Consider the following 19,548-nt stretch of genomic DNA (forward strand, 5'->3'; position numbering starts at 1 on the left):
GGCCCTGACAGGGCACAGCAGCTGCAGCCGCCGGCCGGCGCCAAGAGGGCCGCTCGCTCGCCTGCCTGCCTGCCGTCGCCACCGGCCATGCGGGGCTTTCAGCGGGTGTCGGGGCTGCTGGCCGCGGCCCTGCGGAGCCAGCGGGTGCCCCGGGCGCGGGTGACCTCCAAGCCCCCCGAGGAGCCGCTCTCCACTGCGGTGAGTAGCCTGCGGCGGGGAGACGCCTGCTCCGGGCCGTCTGAGGGGCTCTGACCCCCCTTCTGCCCATAACCGAATTATTATTATATTTTTACACCTCACAAAAGTGTGGGGGGGCTCTCACTTCTGTTTTCTCCTTCTCATGGTCCCCATTTTTAAACTTTCAGGGGTTACAGCACCCGCTGCGAGTCCGTTCGGGGGGGGGGGGGGGGGGGACAATGCAACCGCCTCAGGGCCCCTCATGGCACCCCGTCACCGCAGGGGCCGGCCCGGCCCCGGCCTCGCTTCCCCAGGGGACACCGGCCCCAAAGCGGGTGTCCCCACGGGGCGCCGCGGAGGGGGGGCCACCGCCAGGGCTCCTCCGTGAGGCCTGTCCCCTTCCTCCTCCCCGCTGCCCCGCTATTCAAGAAACGGCACCTGCTCCGGCTGCGGAGACCCTCCGGGGCTGCTTTCCTCTCAGATCTGAAAGAAGCTTGGAGAAGAAAAAAAATAATAATAAATAAAAAAAAAAAGGAGCTTTATGCCAGGAATCTTCCCTGGATTTCATCTCCGGCCCTCGCGTGCAGGGTTCACCTCCTGCTGCCCTCCCAAGGTCTGCCACAAAACGCCTCACGAGCCTGCGGGCTGTTTTTTCCTAGCCAGATAAAAACACGATGAAGACGAAGGCCACAGCGCAAGGGGTTAAGCGCTGCCTCGGCATGCCAGAAATGCAAGAGCTGCCATGCCGCTGGGCTGTTATTAGTAGCTCTCAGCCCCTCAAAGTCATTTGAAAGTCAGGCACCACCGCTTTTGAAAGCGGGGTAACCCCAGGCCCGAGGCTTGCTGCTGCGGAGGAAGGGGAGGCCACATCCTGCCCCGATGGCAGCCCTGGCAAAGCTAAGTCCTCCCTGCAGAGAATTGCTTCTTGCTCCCCCAAGGGCTGGGGTGAAGCATGCACATGCAGCAGGCTAGCCAGCCAGGGCTTTTTTCAAGGTAATAAAATAATTATCTAAATAAATGGGAGGGCCTTTTGATTCGGAATTGAAGGTGAAGAGTTACTTTGGTTTCCAAGCGAGTATTCTGACTCGGAAATAGAAAGCAATAGAAAGAAACTTAAAGAGCAACCAGTTTGGTCCATGGCTGGCAGAAACTGCTGCAATTACCCAAACCTGCCTCCCGCAGTCCCGAGACTCCTGTATTCATCTGACAGCAGCGGGGGCTAGAAAGCACAAGGAGTGCAGAAAGATGCGCTTGACCCACTGCATCAGAGGCAGCAGCAGTATGTCTTTGGCCTAGGTACCCCACATGCAATGAAGCTGTAGCACAGCGATCCCACTGTTTCTTTTCTCACTGGCAGGAGCAAGTCATCGCGCTTTCCGTGATGTTTTCATGCTTCCTGATTCCAACTGCCTGGATCCTGTCAAACCTGGAGCACTACAAGAGCAAATCAGACTAAGGAATGGCGAGAAGAACCTAGAGCCAGTTGAGAGCAGAAGTATGAGTGAAGATAAGACTACAGAACAGATCTTTCCCTGGGGAAAAACTCCTTAAGTTTGTTCATTAAAATAGCATTAAACATAACGGTCTGTTGGTTTTGCTTGGACTGTGCTCATTCATAGAGGAATGGATTAACAATCCTGTTCAGTCAGACAGGATGCTGCCCTAAAGTTGATGGTATTCCTTTAAAAGTTTGCAGCAGACTCCAGCTGTGAGGCATAGTTTTCTCCTCGAGCTTTTACTTACCTAGTGCTTACCTAGTGCAGTCATAGTGAAACTTAGGGTAGATGTTGGGGAACCACCCACACTGCTAGCACAGAAGTGAAACTGAGTTAAATTCCCGACAAAGAAAGCGCTCAGAAACTAAGTGATATTTAAAGTGGTCTCTAGTCTAGGTGCTGCCTGCCTGACTTCTCTTGTTCTTGTGTAAAGAGCGAGCTGTGCCCCTCCCAACTCTGTTTTAGGGAGGCTGACAGCCAGCACTTGCTCCCACGCAGAAGGCAGCAAGTAGTACTTCCAGATACCTTGGAACAACCTCCGAAATGACCGTCATAATTCACTTAGTCTCCAGATCTTCATGTTCACTGAACTGCTCAAAAATTTACATACAAGCTAGCACTCTCTACAGTACAAGATGGCTGTCAAAAATACTCTTAGGGTACTATTTCAGTAGTAATGCTTCAGTTTTACAGTAGTAACAGCCCTATGATGCATTAGCTCTGCTTCGCTGTTAGCCTTTCCTTTAGTCCTAAGGTACAGTGACGTGACACTACTAAAAAGATCCTATTTGTGAAAGCCCCCTTCCTGTACTTCACTAAGAAATCAAGAATACATTTTCCTGACCAGGATGGTTGGTTTTCTTCTCAGCATGCTCTTCTACAGTCACTAGAAGTGACATTAGGAGGAAGATTTGGAAGACAAGATGAAGCATGAACTAGGGGAAGTCTCAAATTGCCCCACACTAGGAGGAAAAAGCATCATAATACAGTTCAAACAAGTGCGCTAACAGCTGAACTAACAAAGGCAAAGTACGACATTAAAAACAAACTGAACAGGGAAGAGGCAGCCATTCCAAACTAAGCAACTTCAAATCAAGAAGCAATTTATGCCAGAACTCATTAGAGAGGCAGCAGGGTGGATGGTAACCAGGTATGGGGTTTGACGATTTCATTTTTTGCTTTAAAAAGCTTAAATCTTCCTCACCCATGACACTTTCACATCCACGTAGCATTCTAGCAGCAGCCATGTGCTTTCCTGTTTCATTGCTGGCATTAAACCCTCAGAGTCAAGAGAGCAAACTAGAAAAAGCTTATAAAGTATAATAAACAAAATAAACATGAGTCAGAGCACTAATCCAACTGGTACTGTAAACTGGTAACTGTACATGGATATATTGGTACCAGCATTAAAAAAATTCAGTTACATCCTAAGATACTTAGGTTATTACCCCGCTCAGTTTAAAGTTATGTTAAAAACCTTAGCGTGGTTTGCTATTACTACTATCTCATCATGAATATCGTACATCCAAATAGACACTTGGATGTAGTTCTCAACTCAGCCAGGCCTGCATTTCTTTAAAACTGTTCATATGCAAAATTATCTTCTATCTCCCTGAAGACATCACAGCAGTAGTACAGCAAAACCACTACATTACAGAAGAACTTTTAAAGTAGCAATCGTTAGGAGACAAAAGCAGAACAAAAACTTGTCTCACGCCCCATTTAAGCATTTTGTCACCAGTTCTTACACAACTTGAGAAAGCGAATCAGGAGTGCAGCTTCCCACAGAAAAAGGAACTTGACAATAAAGTACTTACTAAGGTGTTATGACAAGTGACATACCAGTCCAGTCCTGCTGGTGAAGAGATTGTTTTAACCTGCACTGTTCTTGGGTAGAGTTGTAACATGAAACTTAAAAGGCAGTATATTTTTTAAACAGATCAGACACTCAACTGCAAGTTAGGATGAAAGCACAAACAGAACTACAGAAAAGGGAAGGCAGAGAAGTTTATTCCAGCAGTATTGCTGCACCTCACTTTAGCATAAAGTGTTCATAAAAGACAACAACCCCCAAAAGTATATAAAAACAAATCCACTAAACTGTAATCCTGGAAAAAAACCCTTTGATGGAGTAAACACTCCCTCTATTGCAAATGAGGAGGAGGGGTTGTGGAGAAAGAGGGCAGAAGGAGAAAGATGATTTCAGTAATGCTGCCTTTGGGCTGCTGCAGGGGCAAGGAGGGAGAGGTTACCAGGGGAAGGTCATGCCCTCCTAAGGCCAATACTACTAAGTAATACCACATACAATGGTCAGGCACCTCTCTAGAACTTTTTTTTTTTTTTTTTTTTTTTTTTTAAATAGAGGAGCTTCTGCCACCCCTTTACCAGGCAAATAGCCTCCACTTTGTAGCATGTAACCAGCATCACATCCTCCCACAAAATAGCCTCCGCTTCTGTAGCGCATAACCAGCATTACATCCTCCCGCAAGAGTTTGATAGCAAGACTGATAAATCAATCACTGCGGCGCCTTTGTCCTCCCTTAATGAGGACAGGACGGCAGCTCCCACGGTCAGTGCCACTAGTGTTAGTGCATAGGGAAATCTTGACTCCAAGCACCAAAGGGTTACACAGCAGAAGGCCACTTACTCCTCAGTACAAGCGCCAAAAAGCTGCTCTCTCCTCTGCCCACCCACCCCCCTTCAATATAATTCAGTACAGAGTCAGTGGTCTGAGTGCTGCTAGCATTAGTAGCAGCAGAAATTACTCTCTCAGGGCAGTGCCAGGTCCTCTATGTTAGGATGTCGTGGGCTTGGTGCTCTACCAACATCTCCATGCTCCTCACATCTGTGCACCAGAACTCCAGGCGGTCTTTCATCCCTTTGATCTGGAAAGCAAACATACAATAACTTTAATGCAACAACCACCAAAGATACAAAAATTCACCTTTAAGGACAAATAGCTTCTCAAAACCCCACGCATCTAGAGAAGATGCTTGGCATCTTTTACCATCAGGACTGCAATGTTTTGAATTAAACTGAAATGCACAAAAGGAATCATTTGTAGCTAACATTCCATGGACTAAATTTTTAAGAGCTAAGGGCACCCTATACAGTCTCCTAAAACATGTTCATTATGAAGATGAACTTGAGAAGCTCAGCGCTTTTCATCTTCGTCACCCTGAACTTCTCTTCCCAAGACTGCCACTTACTACTCAGAAACTAAGATTGTTGCACGCATTAAAGTTTGAAGCAACTGCCAAGCGCCTACATCCCTCTGGAAAACACAGTCATAACATTCATATTTCCTGGTGATTTGTATGGCTCTTGGAGGAGAAGCATCTCCAAAATCCTATCCTATCTTCTGACACATTTGTAACTACGTACTGCAAAGCGTAGTTACAGATATAAAGCACACGATATATCCAAGGTAAGAGCTAGAGAAAACAATGGAGGAAAAACTGATATACTTCCCAATCCACTGAGTTTCTCAAGGAAGTGCTAAGGAGACCAATTCGCAGGCAGTGACCCTTAATAGCTCTTACTTCAATTTCCAGGTCACCTCAGACACAAAAAAGCAAGTTAATACTCACTTAGAATTCAAGCTGATCATTACCTGTTGTAAATCCAACACACGTGGTTGCACCCATGTCATGTGCACCCTCTTATCCACTTCATCAATACTGCCTTTTACCAATCCTACCGAGAGCGCCTTCATCACCAGCAGTTCCACCTAAAAGCGAAAACAGAAGTGAGAATCACCCACTTCCCCCAGAGATAAAACCTTTAAGTAGACTCAGCACGTGGAACAGCATTTACTACACAAAACTGAGAAGAGCTGCAGTGTATCTCACACCTACCCTCTTACAGGTTATAATACTGCCTTGAAATGACATCGAAATATACAGGATTGCAGATTTCTTTGAAACATCTGAAATCCCATGAAGGACAAGGTGATCGGAAAAAGTCAACATGGATTTACCAAGGGTAAGTTGTGCTTGAACAGTCTGATTGCCTTCTAGGATGAAGCAACTTGCTCAGTGGACAAGCAGAAAGCTGTAAGTCACATAATTTTAGGAAGACATTCAACAAGACCTCCCACAACAGCCTTGCTGATGAGCTGGCAAGATACGGAGTGGACAGCTGGGACAAGATGGGTAGAAAACTTGCTGAACTGCTGAGCTCTCAGGATGGTGGTTAGCAGCTCAAAGCTGAAGAGGCAGCTGGTCACGAGTACAGTTTTTCCAGGGTTGATATGGGATTCAGTACTATCTAGTTATCTTTAGAAACAACCTGGATGACAGGATGGACTGCGTCCTCACCAAGCTTGTGGATGACACCAAACTGGGAGGGGAGGTAGATATGCTAGGAAGAAGAGCTACCATAAAGAGACGCCTAGACAGGCTGCAAGACTTGCATGAAGTATAATAAAGGTTAAGTGTGGAGTCCTGCACCGGGGACAGAAGGATCCCAAGCAGCAGCACAAGCGGAGGTCTGACTGGCTGTGGTACAGCTCTGCTACAAAGGAGCAGAGGGCCTGGGGGTGGGGACAGCCAGCTGAACAAGAGTCAGCAGTGCGCCCCTGCAGCAAAGGCAAACCGTGTCCTGGCCTGCATCAGCAAGAGCAGAGCCAGCAGATCAAGGGATGTGATTACTCCACACAGCGCTCGTTAGAGCATACCTAGAATACTACATCCAGTTCTGCCCCTCCCAGTTCAAGGGAAACACTTGAGAGGGTCCAGTGAGTGGCCACCAAGATTAGAAGGTTGGAGAACCTGATGTATGAACAAAGGTCAAACGAACTGTGTTTGTTCAGTCTACATAAAAGGCGGCTTGCAGGAACCTCATCAGTGTGTTCCAGTACCTAAAAGGTAGTTACAGAAAAGATGTAGTCGCTTTTTTCACAAGGATGCACAGTGACAGGATAAGAGACAACAGGCACAACTTGTTTTCAGGGAAATCCCACCTGGATACAAGAAGAGAATTCTTCACTGTGAGAACAGCTAAACATCGGAGACAGTGGAATCTCCCCTCACTGGAAATACTCCAGACAAAACCTGACAGGGCCCTGGATAATTTAGGCCGCTGCCTTCCACAGAAGGTTGGAACAGATGCAGGTCCCTTCCGACTTTGACTTTTCTATGACTCTAAGAACCTTCCAAAATTATTTACCGAGAAACTTGGAGCATCAAGCAGCTAATTCCTCAACAGAGAAGAATTCTTCAGACATCCAGTAAGAGTGGAGAACATTTATACTTACATTTCACCTGTGGGAGTAAATTTATTTGGACACTTTCAGAGCTTCAGAACTTGGAGACGTATCCGAACTTTGACTAAACCTGAACTCACCTCATTCACAGTGACTTTGGCACTCTTAGCAATCTCCTCAAAAGTGAGCTGTCTGTGATTGGCTGGTCGGGTGAAAGTCATCTAAATTCAAGCAAACAAAAAGCAAAACAAAGATAAGCCTCCACAGTTATTATTTTCTTTCCGCAGCGCACACAGCTTCCCTGCTGCTGCCCTTGCTGAGTTGCTACTGCAGGATGAGAGCTATATTCCTCATTTTATATCACAATACTTCAACAAAAATGTCCTCATCCTCATTAGCAGAAATTAGTCCCCCCCACCTCTGCTCCAAACAGCAGATTCCCCAAACAACAAGTTAATCTCCAAATAAAGCAGGTTAGTTTGTGCCAAAATGTCTTGGTGCATATCCGATCGCTGGCATAACATAGGTAATAAGGCCAGTTCAAAGTAAAACACTAGAACTGGGATGAATATATATGTACATGTGATTATAAAAACATGCATTATGCTTCAGATAATTCAGCTCATCAACATTTTAGTTTTCAAAACACAGATCCAGAGTCATGGAGGCTTATATATCAGTATTTTTTGGTAACAATAGACCCAAGCCTTCAAGTGACAGGAAAAACTGTTTTAAACATTTCAGGTTACCTCACAAGGGAAAAAGATTTTTGGGCTTTAAGAGACCAAGATTTTAACTGTGCGTTTTAGGAATCTTTATTATAATAGAACATATTGAAGAGCTACCACTTCAGATACTGTCTTCAGAAACAGCAGTTGCTCCCTCCTTCCCCACCTCCCTATCCTGCCTGAAGGCAGGAAATTGCAAACAGGTAGTAGCACAAAGCTTCCCCCCCCCCCCCCCCCCGCCCCCCCCAGCACTACTTGCCTTTTGGCACCACCTAGAGGCAAAACTTGCAGTCAATAACTAGACAGTTATGAGTTCCTGTAAGGACAGCAAATGACTGAATGCATCCAGCAGAATTTGCCACTTAAGCCTCGTTAAAAGCAGTGCCTTTCCATTTCCCACATTTAACACGTTACAGCTCTCAGCTTAGCAGCTCACCTCCATAAGACATAACAGTTGAATCTTCTGCAGCAGAAGTGCTTCATTTGCTGCCAGATCTGGCTGTGAGGTGATAAATTAGAAGAAAATAAGTTCATTACTTGTTTTTTCTCCCCCCACCCCGTAAAAGAACAACATTCTGTATAAAGGAATGAACTACAATAAAATGCAGGGGTGCCCACTGTCCTCATTTATGAGGGAAGAAGCCATCACTTCCTACCCACTACTGGGCAATGATTCCATAAAACTAACAGTGACGACTGTGTAATTAAAAGCAGTACTCTACAAGGTAGGCAACCTCATATTAAAGGCTACAGCCTTCCATAAATTGACATAAAAGTCAATCTGTAAACCACTGCTACATCAGTAATATCCAATATGGCCAGCGCAGCTAATATTCAACATCACAGCTTCCTTGAATTTCCTAGAAAATAAGGAAAAAGCACTATTTGACAGCAGAAGCAATTTAATACTGTAGTGATTATGGCATTACGGAAATTAAACTGGAGAAGACCTTCCTGCACAGGGCTGCCTAATGTCTTTTGCTGCTTCTCCCTTGGTTACAAGAGATTTCTCTTTTTCACTTCTTTCAAGCAACCCAGACACGGAAGGAAGCCAAAAGAAAACCAACGATACAAGATGAAAGAAGCATTATTATGCTACAGTTAAGATTATACCAATGCACCTAAGTCAGGAAATTAAAGCTAGGGGTCCACAGAAACTTCTAAGTATTTGGCCTAGGTCTTACTTAAACAATATAAGCAAATCATTCACTCACCTGCTGACCCCATGCTGACTTTAGAGCCTGAAATGTCTCTACATTGCCACTGTTGAAGGCATAAAGCGTATCAATTAGCCACTGCCGATCAGTGTTTCTCAGGGACTCCAGAACGGGATGCATGAGCTGCAGAACCCAGGCAGGACAAGCGTTAATTGGCTAAAATCAGTCCCTGATGCCCAACAGCTGAAGCAAATCAGAGTTAACTTACCAGCTCCCCAAAGTTATAAACACCTTCTCCCAAAAGCCCAGCCAGTCCCAGGGTAAAGGCTCTCTCCTGCTGCTCTGATACTGCAGGGGAGAAGAGAGCGGGGGGAAAAAAAAAGTTTGGATGAAACAGCAGCCTAAGTCCCATCAGCTCTTTCCTTGCCCTCCTCTCTGTGCCTGTATTAAATCATCCCCAACCCTTCTCAGCCCTCACTCCCAAGCCTGAAATTCAGAAGCCTGCAGGAACCAGAGTATAGCACAACAGGGCTACTTTTTGAAACTCAATAGAAGATTTTAGGAACTAGAGTAAAGTGTCCCTTCTGGTAAGGACACTCCCCCTCCCATCACCTCCATGCAGCTTAGGAGCAGAATCCTGCTCATTCATTCCTCTCAAGGGTTTCTCTCTTTGTAGCTAGGTGCTGGTCCAACTAAGACAGACTCAAAATAATTTTTTTGAGAAAACTTATTCTCTGTCAGTGCATTTATTTGGACTAAAGTGATTAAATGAAGAACGCAAATTGGGACTTCCTATGTTCGGCCACAAAGGAGGAGTTACCTGGCAGATCCTTAACATCAATACATCCCAGAAACCGCAGAGCATCCTTATAGTAAGAGGCGTGGTTCCCAATCGTCTGGTAGTACTTGCTGGAGAGATCATAGAAACGGCTGTGAACTGAGGTCACCCCAGGGAGATTGTTCAGCATCTCCTCAACCTCCTCAATGGTCTCCTAGATAAGAGTGGAAAACTAGTTTATGTCTAAAAGCACACTTAATACACATCCATGCCTCCCAGCCCTCCAATTCACCACAGGAAGGGTTATAACATTCTTATGTGGTTCCGAAGTCACATCCATTTGGTGGTGAAACAGATGAAACCACGGCCAAAGCTACTATCGCAGGATTAAAAATAAAGCAATGGCATTCTCCCTTTACAAAGTTGTTTGGCTGAAGAAAGAAAAACTGACTACACTGTGACCCTTCACACTTCATACTTGTACTAAAAGATGTAAAGCTGAACCCACATGGAAGAAAAAAAGCCCTCATCTTAGCTTTGAAAAATGGTTCTAGAAAACTCAAGAAACAACAACACATTCAGTACCAGAAACCAGATACTGAAATTCAGTCGCCTTTAGCAGCTCGTCAGCAAGCAGCATGTATGCTGTTGAATTCAAGGCACCCTCTAAACTAGAAGAATAAGGAATATCAAGGTTCCGGGGTCTGGGTTTTTTTTCCCTCCCCCCTTCTGAGCTGCGGCCTCTGTAAGCTACGGACAAGCAACTGTACAACAAAGGCTACACACATCAGAATTTTATTGACACTAAAGCCATTAGGCCATAAGTACTATATGCACATTTTTATAGTCTACAAAATGTAAAGTAGAACAGCAAGTCTTCCTGGAAATCCCAGGAGCTGCATATTCATTTTTCTTCTCTCTCAAACTTGAAGCATAGATACAGGAATGTACGCGCTTAAAGTAACTGCTGAAGTAAGTCACAGTGCTCCAAACTATCTGAATGTTTGTGCAACTCAAGTGATCATCTCACCTTTGTGACCTGTAGGTCTCCAATGTTCAGCTTGAGAGCCCCAATGGCCGTTTTACACAAAATGACAGCTTCATCACTGCTTTTTACCTGCAGTTATACAAAAATACATATTTAGAATCTCTTATCATTCCAATCAGGCAGGGTTTTGAAACCTGGAATGTGTTAGTTTAGTCACATTTTGCTTATTAACACATTCCTGCATTAAATTCAGGGACTGTTCACTGAGGAAAGCAATAAGTATTTTCTAGCACAGATCTCAATATATACATACTTGCCTCTTCAGCTGTACCATACACACTCACACACAAAACAAACCCTGTACAGGGACAACCAGAAAGAGCAGTTTCACAAATACCTTTTCTCGAGTCTTTTCCAGAAAAGTAAGGGCCACATTGGGATCTAAAGCGGAGCAAAAGAGAAGACCTATTAGGAATTCCAGCAGAACTAAATCTCAGCCTAGAAATAAATCTTGTAGTTGCTTCCATGAAGACTGCGGCAATATATTTTTTTCTACAGGGTATCACTCAACCTTCAAGGGACACTAACGATCAGTACTAACTGTAGGCCAGGCTTTTTGCTCATCAGCCATTTCTCTAGCAAAGCCTTTTCTGCAGCAGTAATTATTCAAGCTCTTTGAACTGCTGCTTTCTCTTTTCAATACAGCAGAATGACACAACCTTCAGTTTAACACTGAAGACTTAGCTGTTACTATTAACTAGTAAAGTTTCACATCAGTCCATCAGTAAAAACACTATCAGCCACAGGTAATGCCACTTACCTGTCATTTGCCTAACGACATGAAGAATGATCTCTACCAGGGATAAAGGGTTCACCCTAGAACAAGAAAAACCTCATTGTCACAACAGTCTCGGTCAACAGCAGGTTACCTAAAAATTCCTAGGCAAACAGACTCACCTGTGTTCAAACTCACTGATGAAGTTCTCATAAAGCTGTAAGCAAAAACATACAGATATTCAGGGCAAGAGGATACTTTGTTTTAGCCAGAACATCCATTTTTCATTGTATTCCAATTCATTTTTTGAATAAAGTAGTGGGCATCCAACACAGGAAAAGCTTGTAGTGTACCAAACCCAACTGCTCTTAAAAAAACTCCTTATTTTACAGAATTCAGCCTGTACAACATCCTCCCAACTGTACAACGTAATTCCAGAAACTTGCAAGCTATTAGGTACTACAACATAATGCCTTCTGGCTATGGGCTGCCCCAGTGCATGCCTTCAGTTATCATTGTGCAATTCAAGCCTTGACCTTTCAAATTTCCCTTTACAGGCTTTCTGAAAAGCAACTGTCTAGAAACTCAAGGTTTGTTATCATGGAAATAATTAGGGGAACTGAATCTGAATCTACAACCCAAAGCAGAGTGAAAGTACACAACTACTTGTAATATGCAAACTGAAAGTTGTGTTCGCTAGTTTAATAATTCACCAGAATCAGGTTAAAAAAACCACTTATTTTCCATCACTACAAAAATACCATCACTCAGCTCTGCTGGGGGGGGGGGGGGGAGTAAATCACTCAGGCATAAACAAGCACTTCACCTTGATGAGTCCATCTCCTTGGGCAAAGCAAGGGTCCTGAACAAAGTCCAACACTTGCAGAGTCAGCTGGTGCCAGAGCCTTAGGAAATAATAATCATAAAAATAAAAGTCATTCAGTGCTTTCACGCTTCACCTCACTTTTTCCGTTCATGCTATTTTCCACGCTTCACACGGAAATTTCCCCGGCTTCGGAAGCCGTTTGCCCCTCTGCGACTAGGGACAGACGGTGCTTAGGGGGGCAGCAGGGAAGGGGCCGCCCCGAAGCGCCATCAACACGGCGGAACCCCACGAAAGGGCCCCGCACCGCCCCCCCCAGGAGGCCCCTCCACCACCGACCCCCCCCCCAGACCCCCTCACTCACTTCTTATTGTAGAGCTCCTCCAGGCGGTGCCACACGGCCGCCTGGCCCGGCCCCGAGCTCTGGCTCTGCTGCAGGAAGCCCGGCACGTCCTTCATGGCGGCGGCGGCGGCCTGAGGCAGGCAGCGAAACAGCGACGCCGACACCGGCCGCCCCCGCCGGAAATGCACACTCACTTCCGCCGCCCCGCGCGGGGCACTGTGGGTACCGTAAGGCACCGCGGCCGAGCGCCTCCATGGCAACGGCCTGCCCCGCCGCCTGTGGGCGCCGCCGAGGGAGCTGCGGCTGAACGCGCGCCTACTCGCGGCAGTGCGGTAGAGCCGGCGGCGGCGGCGGCGGGCATGGAGCGGGGGGCGCGGCGGCGGCCGGGCGCTGCGGCGGCGGCGGGGCTGGGGGCGGCCCTGCGGCGCTGCCCGGCGCGGCCGCTGCCCGAGGCCGCCCTCTGCTTCCTGGCAGCGTGGAGGAGCCTCTGGCAGCGCGGCGCGGCGCCGCCGCCGCTCCCCGGCGGGCGCAGGTAGGCCCGCGGGCCTCTGCGGGCCCGGCCGTGCCCTTGCAGGCGGCTCGGGGCTGCCCGCGCCTCCCCGCGCCGTGGCCGGGGCCTCGCGGTGTGCCCGAGGGGCACCCCCACCCCGGCGGAGGCTTCTGGCGGAGCAGGGCCTAGGGGAAGGGTCTCCCTTGTCCCGGGAGCGTCGCAGAGGGGCTGCGAGGCCTGTGAGTCCCCGAGCGCGCTGGTCCTACCCCCCTGCCCCCCCCCCCCCAAACCCGCCCTGTCGCCGCGCTGCGGGCTGAGCTTTGACATTAGTCTGTTGAGATCTTCGTGAGAAGGTGCAGCACTCCTGGCTAAGCTTCCTCCTCCGCAACTAAGTGCTAACGCAGTCGTGCAACTGAAGATCTCTCCGCAAAGTCCTCGGGGTGTTTCCCCCCCCCCCCCCCCAGCAGCTCTTTCAGCCCAGATCTCTGCCTTTGCGCTACCCGCTCTGCTTTCTCTCTGTTCCAAGCAGGATCCCGGGGATCAGGCCCCTCTCCGTGTCTGCTGCTGTCAGAGCCTTCCTAGGAGTGGGCAGGTGGGGAGATGACGGTGGGAGGCAGAAGCTCACCCTGCAGAACGTGGCAGAGCTAATTCGGAAGGAGGAGTGTCGCCGAGTAGTGGTGATGGCTGGCGCTGGGATTAGCACCCCCAGCGGCATCCCCGATTTTAGGTAACGCCTCCATCATTTCATTTATGCTTTTTCAGTGCCGGGAGTGCTAGGACCTTCAGCCTCGGCAATGCTGGTGCCTGCTACTCTTTTCCCCTATCCCTTGTATTAGTTCATGCCAGGTTAGATTAGGTTCAGCAGTCCAAGTTCTGGGTCGTTTGTTGGCCCAGATCCTCAGGATGACTGAGTCGTGCTTGTTGCTTGATTCTGTGGCTGCACCCGGTGCCCCACTTGAGCAGCTAGAGAAGAGCCAATGTGTCCTTGGCATCAGCTAGAAGCGAGCGCGCTCCGCACGACCTATCAGCGTAGCCCTTCCCGCTCTCCTCAGGCCCTGAACGCCCCTCTGCACCCAGAAGACGGGGTGGCACTGAAGCCGGGATGGGAGGCTGGGTCTCGTGCTGCGTGGAGGTATGAATTTCGGCTGCTCTGCTGGGGCAGTTTTGCTCTGAATGGATGGCAGCAAGAGGGAACCCAAAGATCTAGCCGTCTGCTCTGTCACCTCTCTGGGCCTGGGCCTGCGACGGGCGGCGTATCTTCCCGCATCCCACCAGCCCCTGTCTCTCTCTGCAGGTCCCCGGGGAGCGGCCTCTACAGTAACCTTGAGCAGTACAACATCCCTTACCCAGAAGCCATCTTCGAACTGAACTATTTCTTTCTCAACCCTAAGCCCTTCTTCGCTTTGGCCAAGGAGCTCTACCCTGGCAATTACAGGCCCAACTACGCCCACTATTTCCTGAGGCTCCTGCATGACAAAGGACTTCTCCTGCGTCTCTATACCCAGAACATTGACGGGCTGGAGAGAGGTGAGTTTCTTCTTCCCTGGCGCTCGGCCGCAGAGTGCCGGGAAGGGATGAGGGTAAGAAGCAGAATAGGAGGCAGGACTGGGGAAAACTCCAGTGAAGTTGGAGTTTCTGGTTCATTCCCCTCGTGCTGAGTCAATCATCTACTGTGTGTCTGTTCCAGTTGCTGGGATCCCTCCTGATAAACTGGTGGAAGCCCACGGCACCTTTGCCACTGCCACTTGTACCGTCTGTCGAAGGACATTCCCAGGAGAGGACTTCAGGGTGAGTGGTCGCAGCCAGGCGTTGGCTCAGAAACTAATGCGAGGAGGACAACCCGTTGCAGGCGTGTCGCTTTGCCTTCAGGGCCAAGCAGCCTTACTGGAGGAGATCAGACTTGAGGCAGGGCAACAGAGGGGCTGGATGTTGCTGTGAGGCTGTGACGTGGTTCTGACCCTGTGTGTGCAGGTATGTGCTCGTGCTGCCCCATAACGAGCGGTGTTGGGTGCTCTCGCTTCAGGGGGACGTCATGGCGGACAAGGTCCCTCGCTGTCGTGTCTGCACGGGAATCGTCAAGCCTGACATTGTGTTCTTTGGCGAGGAGCTCCCGCACCGCTTCTTCCTGCACGTGACCGACTTCCCCATGGCAGACCTGCTTTTCGTCATTGGAACCTCCCTGGAGGTCTGGGGCTAGGGGAGAGCCCGGCTCACGAGGAGAAAAAGGCACATGGGGACAGGACCTGAGGGACTCTGGAGGAGAGGGGTGGGTATAGAGGAGAAAGCGAGAAATTGGGGTAGTGAGGAGATTAAATTGGAGGCGGCAGGGTAAGAAATAGGGTATGCACACTCTGAGAGATGTGGCCCTCTGAAAACTCCTGTGTTGCTGGTAAAGATGGGCACCTGGAGAGGAGGAGATGAGTTTCGTGGCTACCTGAGGAAAGGCCCCTGGATAAATGGAGCGACTTGGAGCTGGGCTGTCCTACGTCATCTATTCAAAGCTGGGGTAGCTTAGCCCGTGGTAGGAGAAGCGTTAAAGCCTTACATACAGGTTGCAAGTCCTTAAAGCTTAGCGTGCAGTGGATTCGTGCCCCTCCAGTGCCCCTCAGCAGGGCGACTGTCTCTCTCTGCTCCTTTGGGTTGCCTTCCTTTAGGTGGAGCCCTTTGCCAGCCTGGCGGGTGCCGTTCGCAGCTCCGTTCCCCGCGTCCTGATCAACCGGGATCTCGTAGGACCGTTCGCCTGGCAGCAACGTTACAATGACGTAGCCCAGCTGGGGGATGTGATCAGTGGGGTCAAGAAGCTGGTGGAGCTACTGGACTGGAATGAAGAGATGCAAACACTAATGCAGAAGGAAAAAGAAAAGGTGGGAAGGGGCTTAGAGCCCTGTGTCCCTCAGCCTCTTCATTCCTTGTGCTGAAGAGTTATCCCAGTAGGGAGCAGGTGGTGCTTGCTGGGACCGGAGACTTGCACCGCAGCCATTGCCACGCTTGCAGTCTGCATTTGGAGGAAGGGACTGTAGATAGATGCAAAAGGGTGTTTTTTAAAAAAAAAGAAAAGAAAAACCCCTCAGGAGCATTTCACAGTGAAGGCAGTAGCACAGAGGAGAGAGTGCGGCATTGCTAAATGTTTCTGTGGTACAGAAGGGGAGACAGAGATTTGCCAACCTCAGATGCAGAAATGGGGAGCATATGGAAAAGGCCACAGTTTGGGTTGAATGAGGGAGCTTTAGGGCTTCATGCAGTGACCCACTCAGTTTTTAGCAAGCTTTCTGTTGATTTCAGCTTGATTTTTATTTGTTCCCAAAGGGAACACCCTGGAAAAGCCCTACAGATTTAGGAAAGTTCTCCTGCAGCTGGAAGTGCCAAGACCAGGAAAACCCCTATAGCATCTGTATAAAATGAGTCCAGACAGTCTTGTAAGTCAGCAGAGGACTTACCTTTGCACTTAACACAGAAAATGTACATTCTCTTCTTCAGGCAATGCTTCCGTCACAGTTATATAATGATAAACACTGTTATAATGATAAGCACAGATAAACACTGCAGGACATGTTCTCGGGTGGTGAAACTGCCATTCATGCATTGGATTTTATGCTGATTTGCTCTGGCTTAGAGTCAGAGCCTGTGATGCTACTAATGCCACCAGAGGCATTAATATGAATAAATCTGTAATTGCTGAAATAAACCAAGGACCCAAGCACCACCTTACTGGAGTTTTGCTCTTTCAGTAAATTTGCTTATTGTTTTGGTTCCATTGCTAGTGGTTCTAGTCCTTTATGACAAACAGGTAATAGTAGTAATTATAGCAATGCTGGAATTGTGCTATGTCTGAGACCCAACAAGGTGCCGCAATGGCCAGGCACACTACGAACACCAACAGCAGGCAGGAGCGAGGGCACCGACTCAGCCTGACAGCGCTGAAGTGCTAATTAAAGACGTGACTTCTTTTTTCTCCCCAATCGTTTATTTCCCTGCGATGTTCTTTTGACATCTGTGATCCTTTGAGAGCTGAACTTCAGAAGTGAGAAATTATAGACGAGAGAATTCTTAATTACTTTCTGAGTTTAATACTAAAGTATTATTATTACTGTATTGTAGACCCACTGGGAAGGTTTTTCCACATTTGACATCAGAGACTTTTTAAACTTGTTTTTCATGGAAGTAGAATTTGTAACTTCTGGGTTGGACCAACTCTTCTGCTTGTGTAAATAGGCACAGCTCCATTGTCTACAGCAGGGCTGTGCTCACTCACTGTAGTAAGAAGCACGTTATATTTTTAACAAATATACTGTCTGTACATGATTTCTTCTGACCCAAGAGAAAATCTTAGGTTCAAGGTTTTAATTTAACATCAATGTTGTGCTTTCTTTCATCAGATTATGGGATAAGAATGAATAGGAATTAATAGTCCTTCTGTTCGGTTTTTGATTTTTCACTGCAAGCCATTCTGAGTTTATATGAGAGCAACCTATCCTTGATTTAATGGCTGTGCTGCTGTAAATCACTGATGGATAAAGCTAATGCAAACGTGGTAACGCATGAAATATAAACTCCTCCTGCTCTGGGGTTTTGGTGCTAGCAAGCATCGCTGGCTGAGCTAACAAGGGCTGGAAGGTTTGAAATATGCTAGTAAACACTGTCTGTTCTTTCTATTTTTAGCTGGATGCGAAAGACAAATAGGACAGCTGGCTTCCTGCTGCTGGAAAACGATGTTCACCTTCAAAAAGAGATGTTGTCATGCCCAGCATGGGCAGAGAAGAGAAATCGCAGCAGGGAGCCACCAAGAGGCTCTGCAGCAGCAAATGTACATAGACTTGGCAGTCGGGGAGGAAGGGATGCTCGTGGCCGAATCCAGCCACCCTGGAAGTACAGCAAAAAGGCCTTCACCCATGAAGGTAACGGAGACTGAATGCCAAGCTGCAAACTGGTTCTGATATTTTGGAACAGTTTATATGGTCATTGCACCCTGTTCCCTCCTAGTCTTACCTCATCCCAGCACCCCTTAGGAGGGACCTCCCTCTTTTCTTCACAGCTCTGGCTTTGTCGCCCAGTCGGGGCACCATTTGAAGATGCTGTCGTCCAACTGTGACCTGTTCACCATTAAGGGCGGCCAGGAGCTCACCAGCTGTCCCGCAGAACTCACGCAACACATTGGGTGAGATCTGCATATGCAGCTTGCACTTTGGGTCTCCCTCTTTCTGAGCCCTCCAGCCTGATTTTCAAAGCCCAGGTGTTGAAAAAGCTACAGAGGTCAGGCCTTAGGGTAGGCCAGAAGAGAAGCAGCCAAAATCACTTCCAAAGTCTGGAGTTTTCAAGCTGCCTCCACCAGACTGAGCATCTACCAACTCCTTTTACGGCTCGTCCACAGAGTGATTTTTTTCAATAGTCAAGATCTTTCTGTTGCTGCAGACATGTAGTGTTTATTCTTTGGATGAAATCTGTGTTAATCAGGAGACAAATGCTATCAATGTGCCTGTTCCCCCCCTCCTTCCAGCTGAGCAAGGCCAGCTCCAGCTGCTGGAAGCTCTGACTAGAACAGTTCTGAATCAATGTGGAGTTAATTATTTAATAATAAAAAGAGTGCCAATTCTTTTGCCAGTGTCAGCTGAGGATTCTTCTATCAAGTCCAAGCATTTCCTAGTGCTTGAGCACATTCTCACCCCATCACCCCTGTTCTTCTTGCCTGCTTTTCTTTCTTTTCTGTCCCCCCCTTTTTTAAAAAAAAAAAAAAAAAAAAGTCTTACTAGACTGCCTTTCCTCCCTGTAAATGTTGTCCCAGGGAGAGGCAGTATCAGAGTACTGAAGTTAGTTCCTGCTCTTTCCCAAATGTGCTCTAGGCAACATGCTTTGCATATCACAGGTGTAGCAGAGCCTCTTCCCTATAACAGGGTATTAATTGCATTGCTACAGCACCCACATTCGTCTGGGGGGGTTGAAGTCACACCCCGCTGGCCCAGGGTGACCTGTTTTCACAGGGTACCGGCTCTAAACAAAATGTTTTTTACCACCATGTTATGGTTAACATCTAAAATGCACAAAACCCAAGCAAAGGGAATAAAAGCTTTTTGAGAGCAAAGCTTTAGCTCAATAGCACAACATTCAAACTACCTATTATTAACTTCTACACCTGAAAGCTCTTTCTAGGGCAAACCTAGAGCTTCAAAAAGCTGTCTTAGGGCTTTCTGTTTATACAATTAGAAGTGTTAGGGTCTACTATTCAACAGCTACAAATCAGGCAAGCTCTTGTGACTCAACTGAAGGCATCCAGATTGCCAGCTGCTAGAAGTCTGGCACATCTACTGCTGATGTTAGCGTAACACATTTTTGTGCTTGGTTTCCTAGCTACTTCCTCAAAGAAAGACTGGAGCAAACTCACATTCAGACGAGCAGACTTGTTTATCCAAATGTGCTACTCAAATATGGCTGCACGTCTCTTCTCACGACTGGTATCAACCCATCCAATGCATTTGAACATGCAGCCTAAATAGAAGCAGAAGGGTTGGTTATTCTCGCTTTGCGGCACACCCCCGAGTCTAGTGGTACATTGCTACAATATTCACTGCTACACAACACATGTTGTTTCTACA

The 19,548-nt window shown here is 47.7% G+C and overlaps 2 protein-coding genes and 1 long non-coding RNA gene across 8 annotated transcripts; 2 read left to right on the top strand and 1 right to left on the bottom strand.

Moving 5' to 3' along the window:
- Nucleotides 1–7: 7 nt before the first annotated feature.
- Nucleotides 8–1,758, top strand: LOC112993821 (uncharacterized). Its single transcript, XR_003261800.2, has 2 exons — nucleotides 8–198; nucleotides 1,535–1,758. It is a non-coding gene; the product is annotated as an uncharacterized LOC112993821 (long non-coding RNA).
- A 1,898-nt stretch (nucleotides 1,759–3,656) lies between these two features.
- Nucleotides 3,657–12,687, bottom strand: PSMD13 (proteasome 26S subunit, non-ATPase 13). Its single transcript, XM_026117774.2, has 13 exons — nucleotides 12,493–12,687; nucleotides 12,132–12,210; nucleotides 11,488–11,522; nucleotides 11,351–11,406; nucleotides 10,928–10,971; nucleotides 10,573–10,659; nucleotides 9,585–9,756; nucleotides 9,033–9,112; nucleotides 8,822–8,947; nucleotides 8,044–8,106; nucleotides 7,020–7,100; nucleotides 5,287–5,403; nucleotides 3,657–4,558 (listed from the first exon to the last, which is right to left on the bottom strand). The coding sequence occupies exons 1-13, from the start codon at nucleotides 12,585–12,587 to the stop codon at nucleotides 4,463–4,465; spliced, it is 1,131 nt and encodes a 376-aa protein (XP_025973559.1). The 5' UTR covers nucleotides 12,588–12,687; the 3' UTR covers nucleotides 3,657–4,462.
- Nucleotides 12,688–12,726: 39 nt separating this feature from the next.
- On the top strand, nucleotides 12,727–18,554 carry SIRT3 (sirtuin 3). Of its 6 annotated transcripts, XR_010389556.1 has the most exons (8): nucleotides 12,727–13,003; nucleotides 13,488–13,688; nucleotides 14,256–14,488; nucleotides 14,649–14,749; nucleotides 14,985–15,146; nucleotides 15,616–15,825; nucleotides 17,621–17,856; nucleotides 17,994–18,554. XR_010389556.1 is itself a non-coding variant. In XM_064513258.1 (7 exons), exons 1-7 carry the CDS (start codon nucleotides 12,831–12,833, stop codon nucleotides 17,639–17,641), a joined length of 1,101 nt encoding a protein of 366 aa, XP_064369328.1. In that variant the 5' UTR covers nucleotides 12,727–12,830; the 3' UTR covers nucleotides 17,642–18,554. The 6 variants fall into 6 exon arrangements, 5 of the variants coding, with proteins under 5 accessions (XP_064369328.1, XP_064369329.1, XP_064369330.1 ...); XM_064513258.1 differs by having other exon boundaries at nucleotides 17,621–18,554; XM_064513259.1 differs by having other exon boundaries at nucleotides 12,728–13,003; nucleotides 13,491–13,688; nucleotides 17,621–18,554.
- Nucleotides 18,555–19,548: the final 994 nt, after the last annotated feature.

This window comes from Dromaius novaehollandiae, chromosome 5 (assembly GCF_036370855.1).
Source record: "Dromaius novaehollandiae isolate bDroNov1 chromosome 5, bDroNov1.hap1, whole genome shotgun sequence".
Taxonomy (NCBI): Eukaryota; Metazoa; Chordata; class Aves; order Casuariiformes; family Dromaiidae; genus Dromaius; species Dromaius novaehollandiae.

What these genes read in the sequence shown, in the direction of transcription:
- SIRT3 (XM_064513258.1), top strand. Translation starts at nt 12,831, where the DNA reads ATGGAGCGGGGGGCGCGGCGGCGGCCGGGCGCTGCGGCGGCGGCGGGG. An exon ending in CATTGACGGGCTGGAGAGAG is followed by an intron (nt 14,489 to 14,648) that starts GTGAGTTTCTTC and finishes TGTCTGTTCCAG; the next exon opens with TTGCTGGGATCCCTCCTGAT. An exon ending in TGCAGAAGGAAAAAGAAAAG is followed by an intron (nt 15,826 to 17,620) that starts GTGGGAAGGGGC and finishes TTCTATTTTTAG; the next exon opens with CTGGATGCGAAAGACAAATA.
- PSMD13 (XM_026117774.2), bottom strand. Translation starts at nt 12,587, where the DNA reads ATGAAGGACGTGCCGGGCTTCCTGCAGCAGAGCCAGAGCTCGGGGCCG. An exon ending in GAGACCTACAGGTCACAAAG is followed by an intron (nt 9,757 to 10,572) that starts GTGAGATGATCA and finishes ACTCTTATCTAG; the next exon opens with GAGACCATTGAGGAGGTTGA. An exon ending in AGTCAGCATGGGGTCAGCAG is followed by an intron (nt 8,107 to 8,821) that starts GTGAGTGAATGA and finishes ATCACCTCACAG; the next exon opens with CCAGATCTGGCAGCAAATGA.